Genomic DNA, 11,394 nt, shown 5'->3' on the forward strand with positions numbered 1-11,394 from the left:
CTCTCCTAGTTATGCCTCTGGATATAACTGAATCTGACCGAGACCCTGCAATAATAATGATGGTATATCCTCAATGGGAGCCCCCCACACAGGCTCCGAGTGTACAGTCCTGTCCCGCGGTTGTCTAGTGGGAGCTGCGGTAAACTGCTTCAATCATTGGGTATCCCTAGGCCACCACTATGGGTGCCCCATTAACTGTGGAAAACTTAAAAACTAAATAATGTCATAAAAAATTAAAACTGGAAAAAAATACAATACAAAGAAAGAAAAAAAATTATAAAATTAAGTTCCGCCCAAAGCCCCATCCACACTACTTGTTATATCTAACATTACCAAAATGTCATTCATTATTCTTTTTTTTATTATCATAATGAACAACTCTAAGAAAAAGTAACAAAAAACTTCCCATTTATCTGTGTAGCCAAGTAATTTAAGGTTAAGACCATTCATGGTTGAAAAATACTGTAAGCTGATAAGTTTTTAGGGTTCTCTTGGCCGCGCAAAATGGGGTGGTGCATAAAGGGGTCGGGCACACACACACACACACATATATATATATATATATGTAGCTGTGCCCTTGCCTCCTTTGAGAGCGTCAGCCTATCCCTGTTCTCATCATGCTGCCCTATACACAGCCTCCTCTTACTCACTGCTCCGGTTTGACCTTATGTTTTCTATTTTGACTGTCCATCCACACTGACAAGAAGAGGGGAGGGAGCAGGATGCTCCTACAGCTCCTCCTATTCAGCAGAGCTGACATGTAAACAAAGAAGCGTGGAGGGTCTGCACACAGCACAAAAGTAAGCGTCTGGAATGCTGAATCACTTGATGAACACTCAGCCTCAAGGCAGTAAAGGTACATGGAGAACTTATGTAAAACAGTGGCCAGACCCTTTAATGGACACAAGGGGGCTTCAATAGAGACTTTACATTAGAACCTTCGGTTATGTCTCCAGTCCTAAAACTAAGGGGGCACTAAACACCACAGAGCACTGCAGGACTAAGGAACAAGACACCGGATTGATAATGGTCTCAGAGCGATCACCTCATGTCATAGTGACCTCTGAGTACACCCCCCATCATGGGGCAATAGGTCAGTCAGTTAGGCCCAGGACTTTATAGACCAGACCATCTACATCAGGGACTGGGCGGAATCCACAGATCACTTCATCACTGGAAAGGATTTAGTGGACTAAACCAAAAGGAGGCGCAAACCGCTTTAAATAGAGGTCTGAGTGGACCAAACCAATCATCATCAAAGACTGGGGGGGCCAACAGGTGTAAGCGGACCACGTCACTAAACACCAGGAAGTGGGGGAGAACATATCAGAGCCTGACAGGACAAAATGGTCCAAACCAATCACAATCAAACAACAGGTCACTGTATGCAAAGTACAGTACCGGGGGACCAAACCAAGGAACCACAGAAAGGAAGGGGGGAATGGTACTGAATCACGCCCGAGACTGACAGGTTACTGCCCCCCGTGTGATGGTATAACCCTGCACTGACAGCTCCGCCCCTAACCGCCAGTCTATCAATCAGTAACCCACGATGCGTCTCCACGGTGACCGCAGAGTAGGCGGAGCAGATACGCCTCTACCCTTTCCTGATTAATTAAACTTTGTTTTCTTCCAATTTTGAGTACCCGGGCCACACCCACAGGGCGGAAGCGGAAGTGCCCGGAGCTCCGGGGGGAGAGAGACAACGAGGAGAGGATGGTGTCCTGGATTATCTCCCGGGCTGTGGTGTGAGTATGTGCCGGGGGACTATAAGGCCCAGCATGCCCCTCACCTCATCCATAGGTGTCATGGCTGCCCTGTACTTACTATATGACATCAGAAAGCCGGGTGACTACTTATGTCTTGGGTCTGTCATCCAGCTTTCCTAGTCTTCTGAATTGCTGTAATGTTGTATTGTGCCATTCAGGAGTATGGGAATGCTGGATCACTGAGGCGGCCACCCAGCTCTACCAGTATCTTGGATGGCTGGAATGTTGTATTATTCAGGAGTCTTGGAAAGCCGGGTGACTACTTATGTCCTGTGGCTGTCACCCAGCTCTCCTGGTCTCCTGAATGGGTGTAATGTTGTATTGTGCCATTCAGGAGTGTGGGAAAGCTGGGTGATCACTAGGGTGTATACTTGTGTGATGTCATAGCTGGCTGATGTGGGGTCCCCGCAGCCCCCCCCCCCCTCATGTGTGTCTATAGTCACTTCTATGGGAGGCCCCAAAATAGATGAGGAGTCGGCCAGTGCCCACCTGTTACCCAGAGGACACCTGCCATGTGTATATATACAGTATATATGTTACATGATCCGCTGCTGCCTCCCCCTGATAACAGCTGATCCCACTATCCTCCTCCAACCATGAGGGTCTTGTGCGACCATCACTAGTGAGCGCTGCTGGTGTTCCCCTTTAAGAAACTGGACTTCCAGGGACAATTCCTCTTCCTGTACTTATGCAGTTCTTTTGTTATCCGGGGTCCTGCAGTCTGTCTCCCCTCATGTGTCCGGCGTCTGTAACCCCCTGATATTACAGGGAGACCATTCAGTAGAAGGAATCATTTGGTACTGAATCCCCCAATGGAGAACCCCCCCCCCCCCATATATATGACCTGATTAGAGGGGTCACAATATCGAGCACGGCCACTACCAAATGTACGGCAAAGTGAAAACGGCTGCTGAGTTGGGACTGTTTTTATCCTCAAAATAGTCTTACATCTACAGAAGCCGTCATTAACCCCTCACTGATCAGTTCATTATAATCCCGGCTCAATCTTTCTTTGCAAACCTCATCTGTTTTATGGAGTTGGGAGCCTCCCCCCCCCCCCCCCCCCCCCAAATCATTACGGTCGGGTCATCATGCAATCATGGTATGCCTTTAATGGGGGGGGGGGGGGGGGTCCCGGGGTGCCTAGGATGTCGGGCAGAATCCCGGGGTGCCTATGACAGGGAGGGGGGGGGGGTCCTGGGGTGCCTATGACAGGGAGGGGGGGGGGTACTGGGGTGCCTATGACAGGGAGGGGGGGGTCCTGGGGTGCCTATGACAGGGAGGGGGGGGTCCTGGGGTGCCTATGACAGGGAGGGGGGATCCCGGGGTGCCTATGACAGGGAGGGGGGGGGGTCCTGGGGTGCCTATGACAGGGAGGGGGGATCCCGGGGTGCCTATGACGGGGAGGGGGGGGGGGACCCGGGGTGCCTATGACGCGGAGGGGGACCCGGGGTGCCTATGACGCGGGTGGGAACCCGGGGTGCCTATGACGGGGGGGGGGATCCCGGGGTGCCTATGACGGGGGGGGGGGGAGTATATACTATATGTCAGGTCTGTGTCTAGGACGAGCACAGAGTTTATTAGCCGTGACTGATGTATAATGAGGGATAACTGAGCCGTTTCCCCTGTAATTATCCAGTAGGGATCAGTAATTATCCATTAGGGATCAGTCTCCTTCATTACAGCCGGTTCCCTGTCCTGCGGTGACCACCCTGGAGCTCCGCATCCTCAGTATTTGTCTTGCATTATACTAATCTCATCACTTTTCATTGTGTCTTATGACGGCTGCTGAGCGACTCCCGGGGACCTCTGTACAGGTCACATGTATTGGATCCTCTCTGTACAGGTAAACGCCAGGCCCGCTGTGTGCTCAGGCTGACTAATCCCCGCACGTGTTTAATGACTTATTTGGATCTTTTCACTGCGCGTCGTTTTGGGGCGTGGGCGCTGTTGTGGCTTGTAACCTGTTTGTGGTGTATACAGCGCTGTACGGTACATGACGTCACCCGTGCACTATACGTGTGGTTAATCCCGTCTATTGGAGGCTCATATATCACATTCTTCTTTCTATAGGCTCATCTTTGGTCTCTTGTACCCAGCGTATTCATCGTACAAAGCTGTGAAGACCAAGAATGTCAGAGAATATGTGAGTACGGACACGAGGTTAATAATGGGTTTTAGCTGTGTAATATATGGACAGCTCCAATCTGCTGCAGCCCATTGTGTGTGTGTGTGGGGGGGGGGGTGCTTAATTAGGGACTTGCAGCAGGGACTGAATTTTTGTTTTTTTAAAATGAGTTTGGGAAAAAATAATCAAATGTCCTTTAAATGTCTGATCTAAGTATTCAGGCCAGAGGTGAACAACATTTATTATACATTGTGATACTGCTCAACTTTAAGGGGTGGAATCATTAACCAGCTGCCTAGATGAACCAACAAGCACAGTACAGCGATAAATACAACCCAGAAATTATACATACCACACTACAGCAATAGTCGCCATCCCAGCAACCAAATACTGCATTCAGACATGCAAAAGTAGAGATCTCAGAGACGATAATAATACTGGAGACCCCAGAGCAGACCAGATGTAATATTGGAGAGACCCCAGAGCAGACCAGATGTAATATTGGAGAGACCCCAGAGCAGACCAGATGTAATATTGGAGAGACCCCAGAGCAGGCCAGATCTAATATTGGAGAGACCCCGGAGCAGACCAGATCTAATATTGGAGAGACCCCGGAGCAGACCAGATCTAATATTGGAGAGACCCCAGCTGCTCTCCTTCTCCCTGCATCGCACTGCAGCTTCTTATCTCCTCCATGTACTGCCCTGCTCTGTGTCCCCTGCTGGTTGTATGCAGCCGCATCAGGACCCAGATCATAACTGTGCTAGGAAAGGTATAGCATCCAGAAGAAGTGCAGTACAGCTGACAAGTACTTACCACTCCTGGGGCCACACTGCTCTGTGTCCTGACCCTGATGCATAAAACCAGTGACTCGGCAGAAGTGAGAACTTCTCGGTTGCACTCACAGCTACCCAGCCTCCTGCATCAATTATCTGCTTCCATCAGTTATGGAAGTGCTTATTGGACTCTGACTGTCAGGAGGGTACAGGCTGCCAGTATGTGGCTTGTCGTGTGAGTTTTGCATTCTCTTCTAGGCTTTTATTTGAGATGAATGTGGCTGCACTTTATGTACATGCTCAGTAGTGAAGCTCAATGGGTACAGATCAGAAGAATAAGGCACTGGAAGGGATTGCCTGAACTAATGTTATAACTGCTAGAGTCACCAGGAAACGGCTGTGAAGTTGGAAGTTTGACTTTCCTTCTCCACAGTCCTGGTTGTACAGGGGTGCTGTGTCTGGTGGTGGTGGAGAGAAGAGGCTAATAGGACATAACAGGATCAGACACCATCAAACTGGCCATACAAAAACACAACAAGCACAGTATACAGTTCCCTGTTGTAGTGTTACTTACAGTATTTGGCAGCTGATCGCCTGGCGCCAGGTCCCACTTCAGCCAATCCATGGCCTCCTTGGAACATAGGACACCACCATCCAATGGTCTGAGGAGGCCATGTATTGACCAAAGCAGGACCTCTGACCCCTGGTACTGTAAAGTACTGTACTTGCCCTGAACAGGGTAAGTAAACTTGTGTATTTTTTTTTATCCCTTATCATATCTGTATCCAAATTTCCCTTAATGGACGTTGTGGAATAGTTGGGCCTGCGCCTTCCTCCCATTACACAAGTCAGTAGACCTCTGAATGTCCTAGAAGTGCCAATAACATTCCTTTATATCTCTGCTGCTTTAGGAGGGGGAGCGCTGGATGCCAGAAACAGACTGGTGTTCCCTACAGAATGCAAAGTTTATAAACGCCCCCCCTCCCCCCCACCTAACTAACATAATGTATAAACTTTACTCAACTACAAATCTAGCATAGGGTAACCTTTCTTTTACTCCTGTGGAGCCCACCCACTTGACAATTGACCCGGACTCCTCACATGGAGGTGACTATTACCCACTTCTTGTCTTCTCAGGTTCGCTGGATGATGTACTGGATCGTCTTTGCCCTCTACATGTCGGTGGAAACATTCACAGACATCTTCCTCTGCTGGTAATGTATAGTGAAATACATAGGAGCGGCTCAGATACAAGGCAGCTGTGTGCTATATAATATTATATATGACATTTTCTCTTTTCCTGGACAGGTTCCCGTTTTACTATGAGATAAAGATGGCCTTTGTGGTGTGGCTGCTGTCCCCGTACACGAGAGGAGCCAGTCTGCTGTACAGGAAGTGTGTGCATCCTGTGCTGTCCCTGCGGGAGAAGGTAATGTACTCGCCCTGAGGCCGCCTGGTCACACATCTGTGCTGCCGGGTGGGACAAGCCCAAACACACAGGAATATCTTGTCCCATATGAGCTGTGACATCTGAGGGCTGGCCAGGGGACAGCCAGCAGTGCTGACTCCTGTGCAACCTTCACCCAGCTTTCCTATATAGCAGCAGGGCTACTGACTGCATAAGGGTATGTTCAGGCATGATGGGTATCCTAGGCTGACCATGGGGTCACTGCTGCACTTTATAGTAAAAGAGGTTACAGATGGAACTCCCATTGACAAAGGAGGTGATGTTTTCACTGCAGGATTTGGCGGAAAATTACGGTAAAATCCATCAGAAAATATGTCATGGAGTCTTTTGTCCCCTAAAAAAAAAACAAAAAAAACGTGTGCATTGAAATGAATAGGAGGTGCTTGTCAGAATATGCCAGATGAATGTACCCTAAAGCATATTTTAGAATATTTACTGCTGTCTCGTAACTGTGGAATCTACATCACTTTGGTAGATCCTGGTGTACGTCTTGGTAGGAGTCTTTTGAAATGGGAGATGGATCCCTGATGTACCGCACATTCTGCAGAGGCGGATTCACAGATTCCGGGGCACTCTAAATATTCTTTCTAGCCCCCCACGGTTTCTGAGATATCAGTCCCAGTATCTGGCAATTATAATCCACTTCACTGTCAGAGAGCAGGGTGCAGAGAGCATGATGGGGCGTTTATTATGATAATCTTTTGTCACACTGTCCAATCCGTGGCAGAGAAGCAGCACGTTTATGTGCAGTGTCTGGCTATGCCACTTATTGGACAGTATCAGAGGAGATAGGCCTTACATACACCCCTCCTCTGGCTTCAGCACCTCCTCTATGACCGTAAAGAGTATCTCTGCAACTATAGGGGCTATAAAGGAAAAAAAAAAAGTGTTCCTGAATTTGTGTAGTAGCCCAAAAGGAATGGTTCTGTTTAAATGGTTAGACTCATGGGGTCTCCCTCCATCAGCCACTGCCCCCTCTACAGTATGATTGTGGGGTGTCAATAGGTAAAATGGCAGGCAGGGGCCTAAAAACATCTGACATGTCCATAAAGCTTTAGGTTGAAGACACACGTGGCGTTTTTAGGCCGTTTTTAGTTAGTGCGTTTTCAGATCGTAAAAAACACATGCGTAAAAAAACGGATGCGTTTTTTTTGAAAAGGCATGCGTTTTTGACAGGTTTGACCAATTATCTTAATTCAAACTGGTCAAAAACGGCCTAAAAACGCCACGTGTGTCTTCACCCTTAGGGTTATTGCACGGAACATGAACAAGATAATGGTTAGTAAAGTTTTATAAGATGTAAAAAAAAACAAAAAACAAAACTTTCCCTTAACAAAATATATGTGGTGTGCAGGACCTCCTGTGGAGGAACGCTTGTGTGATAGGGCAACCTATATAAAAATACAACCTTCCCATAAAAAACAAGCCCTCAAAGATGAGAAAATGGATGGAAAAGCAAAGATATTTCAGTCTCCTCAAGTCTGAGGATGTGCTGCTGTCTGGCTATGGGGATGTTCCTCTAAATTCCTGGAAGTCGCTGTGCCCAGGCCTCATGTGTATGTTATGCCCCCGGCGTTCCTGAATTCCACAGGCGGCTTCTGTCCGGACTTGTTCCTTACCTCACAGAACCGCTGCAGGAAGAGTCTTCAGACCGGCGAATACCTGAGTATTAACCTTCTCTCCCCCTCGTACTACGTGAGGTGAACGTTTGACCTAAATCTTTATTTTCTCCCCCCAGGAGATAGATTCCTATATCGTGCAGGCAAAGGAGCGAAGCTACGAATCGGTTGTCACGCTTGGGCGCAAAGGTCTGAACATAGCGGCCAGTGCGGCGGTACAAGCAGCCACCAAGGTACCTACCTGCTATCCCTGTCTGTGGTGGGAGAACCCCTCTATCCAATATTGTTCCCCTGATCTGTGAGCTCCAACAGAGAAAACAATGAAAGTTTTTTGGATTTCCAGGGTCAGGGGGCGCTGGTTGGACGTCTTCGCAGCTTCAGCATGCAGGATTTGAGGGAGCTCCCAGATGACACCCCCATACACTACAGAGATCCCCTGTATCCAGAAGCTGATCTCCATCGCCGCCCTATCGGTGAGTGCTTTTGTTTTTAAATCTGTGTGACTTGTAGGCAAAGAAACTGATGTGGTCAGTTTAATGTCTATAAACACCTCTTACACAGGTTATTCAACTCAGTCCCAAGCTGACAGCGACTCCATGGATGAAAGGTGGTCAGACGGCGAAAGCAGGTCCTCAGCGAGGACTAGAGGGGGACTGCCACCTAAACCCCTACAGAGGAGCCAGAGTCTGAGGGTGTCCAAGAAGAAGGTGGTAACTAGGGAGGTGAGGAATCATTCCAACTATAATGGGCACTGCGAAATACTAGTGTTAGGCTACATTCACACGAGCGCCTATACGAGCGTATATATGGCCACAATAGGCTCCTTGGAGCGGTGCGGTGCCAAACACTCGGAAAGGATGGAACATGTTCTGTCTTTCCCCCGGGGTGCACAGCGCTCACCCCTCCTCTCCAGTGTGCGCCCCGTATGCCAGGGGCGTGCATATGTTCGTGTACATGTAGCCTTATACTGTATGGACCATGTCATACACAAACCACTATACTATATACATGCTCACTTAAAGGGTGTCTACCACCTCTCCCCATCATTATTATGCATACTGTAGAGCAATGTTCTTGGAGTTCAATCATACCTTCTATTATTGCTGTCCATTTTGCCATTTCCAAGATATTGCCAGTTTAATCCGTATGCTAATGAGGCAGTCGGTGCTCCCAGAGTGCATCCTCGGCACCCGGAGCGCTGCTATTCCTGTCTGGATAAATGTATTCTTTCAGAAAAGTAGGAAATTCTTCTTGTTAGAAGCACGGGGCGACACCAGGAGAAGAGGGAAGTGGTTTATGCAGGAATAGCCGTGCTCCAGGTGCTAAAGGGACACATTATAGGTGCACAAACTACCTAATTAGCATATGGAATAAGCTGAGAATATCTTGGAAATGGCATGATGGACAGAGATGATAAAGTTATGTTGGAAATCGCTATCCACATCTACAGTATTTGTCTGATCGGTTATAAGGCTTGGTGGAGGAGTATACTCCATTTAACACTGATATGGCGCAAAGGCCGTCCAGCCCTCATCTCTTCGTCTCTTCTCTGATCACAGGCGTCCGTCCGGAGCAGCAAACCTCGAGCGAAGAAGAAGGCCGTACAATCCGAATTGGAAATGTAAAACCGCCACCTCCTCGTCCATACAAAGCTGAAAACACTGAATTTTAAACTTAATTTAATGCTGACACTGGCTGCGTGTTACGGTTTGCGGTTTCATGGCGCGTGTGTATGTGTAAATACGCGTGAACGGTCCGTCTGTCTACGGTTTATACATGTGAAGATCTCTGTGTAGGGGGGGCTATACTTAATTGGCACTACATGTTTTCCCTCTGGTCCTTATACATGGTATTTAACCCATAAATTGGCCATAGATGCCTCTCTATTGCCGTATTTTTGTACCCCTCCCCCCCCCCAAACTCTCGCTTTGGGGTCCGGACTCATACAAGGTGAATTTCTTACCTATCGGCACAGACTGGTAGCCACCTTACTACGTGTAGCTTCTGTCTGTGTGTGTATGTGCCTTTATACATGTATGTGACTGTCTATGTATGTCCAGTCATGTGACCACCGCTCTGGTGAAGTGCAATCTCAGTATCACATTATCATTGCCCTAAATCACATCCTTCTCCCATACCTGGGGGGGATGTACTCGCTGCTGGGCACGTGATGGTTAATAATCGGCCATAGGGCTAGGGACCCTGCATACACATAGCCTATACCTATACACGCCCCGTTGCACTAATTTATTTTAACATTTCTTTACTAGTATTATCTGATTATTAAGACTAAAGGTTCATATGTTTTTATGGGTAGAAATGAAATAATTTGCAGGATCTATGCAAGAGGCATCTTAATTTTTGTTGTCCTTATAATGTGTATTCATACTATAAGAGATCATAAGGGGTTTGTATGATATCGGGGGAGACACGTTCTGCTTTCAGTGCACTTTCCGAAACTAAACTGCAATACCAAAACGGTCCACAGGCAAGAGTGGTGCTATTTGTGGAAGGAAGCAGATCTTGTATAATCCCTTTAAATTGGGTTTTCGGTATTGATGTTCTTACTTTACTATTGGGGGGGGGGGGTCTAACCCCATACTCCCTATGTGAAGGGGCCTGCAGTGCTATGGACATACTCTGACACCTTTTCCGCTATGCCTGGGAGGACAGCGCTATCTCGTTCAGCCTTAAAGGGAAATTTAAGGGCTTATATATAATGGCGATTAGTCACATACTACGAGACTGGGTGTCCACATTGTCCATAGCCATGGGGGTCCCTGCGGTGATCCCCTGACCAGTCTGTTGTATGCTACAAGTCTATACTAGCCACTCATTGACCTGTGTGTACAGCCTTGCACTGCTTTTGCCAAACAATTTAGAAATTTCAGGTCACGTGAGTAATGTTTGTATGTAGAGCCCTAGTGGCTGGGTAACCATTGTCTTACACTGATGACCAAAGCTCCATAGGTTTAGCAAAAAAATTGTGTGAACCCCCTGTAGTAAAAAAGACAACTGGTAGATATTACGGGGGATGTAGATGTGTCCATTGTCCGGCTGACATTCTGATCCCACCACCGCGCTGGAGACTCACAATGCCCCATTGTCTGTATATATGTCGTCTCTATACCAATGGACCTTGCCTTAGGGGCCACTTAAAGGAACAGCCTAAAATCATTCCCCATAACTGGCGCCCGTGCAGAGACTTATCCCAAGTGCCATACGGAGCCGTCCGATCTCCCTGGTGTACGGGTCCAGGAGTCGTCGCCGCAAGTGCCTGATGTTTCTGACCTCTTTTATATATTTGCCTGTATGTCTTTTTTTGATACCCCAGAAATAAACTTTATTATGTTTGTTTTTTTTGCCTAAATTGTGTGATGTCATTCTTCAGGGCAGGTTTGGCGCATTGTGATGTGTCACGTTGGTCAGGTTTCTTTGATGTCATATATGGGTTTATGGCGACTTACGCACAACCATAATTGTGGCTGTGATCTGGCACCACCAAATCACGGGCACAATAGAGGTCTATGGCACTGGTCACGGTACAGTGAGTGTGTTATGTGTCGCCGCAACGTGACCTGGCTGGGGTGGCCACTCCATGAAAGGTAGGACGTGTCTTCATGTTTTAGTCACG

General features: G+C 47.7%; 1 protein-coding gene across 2 annotated transcripts; it reads left to right on the top strand.

Annotated features, from left to right (window-relative positions):
* The first annotated feature begins 1,516 nt into the window (after positions 1–1,516).
* On the top strand, positions 1,517–9,454 carry REEP4 (receptor accessory protein 4). 2 transcript variants are annotated; one of them, XM_072149356.1, is made up of 8 exons: positions 1,517–1,748; positions 3,843–3,915; positions 5,811–5,887; positions 5,982–6,102; positions 7,880–7,993; positions 8,104–8,233; positions 8,322–8,482; positions 9,320–9,454. In XM_072149356.1, the coding sequence occupies exons 1-8, from the start codon at positions 1,717–1,719 to the stop codon at positions 9,383–9,385; spliced, it is 774 nt and encodes a 257-aa protein (XP_072005457.1). In that variant the 5' UTR covers positions 1,517–1,716; the 3' UTR covers positions 9,386–9,454. The 2 variants fall into 2 exon arrangements, with proteins under 2 accessions (XP_072005457.1, XP_072005456.1); XM_072149355.1 differs by lacking the exon at positions 1,517–1,748 and adding an exon at positions 3,383–3,615.
* Positions 9,455–11,394: the final 1,940 nt, after the last annotated feature.

The sequence above is a fragment of the Engystomops pustulosus genome, chromosome 4 (assembly GCF_040894005.1).
Source record: "Engystomops pustulosus chromosome 4, aEngPut4.maternal, whole genome shotgun sequence".
NCBI classification, from domain to species: domain Eukaryota; kingdom Metazoa; phylum Chordata; class Amphibia; order Anura; family Leptodactylidae; genus Engystomops; species Engystomops pustulosus.

Excerpts from the sequence above, each read along its gene's own strand:
- REEP4 (XM_072149355.1), top strand. The coding sequence starts at position 3,548 with ATGACGGCTGCTGAGCGACTCCCGGGGACCTCTGTACAGGTCACATGT. Across the intron at positions 6,103-7,879 it reads TGCTGTCCCTGCGGGAGAAG|GAGATAGATTCCTATATCGT; the intron begins GTAATGTACTCG and ends TTCTCCCCCCAG. Across the intron at positions 8,234-8,321 it reads TCTCCATCGCCGCCCTATCG|GTTATTCAACTCAGTCCCAA; the intron begins GTGAGTGCTTTT and ends CCTCTTACACAG.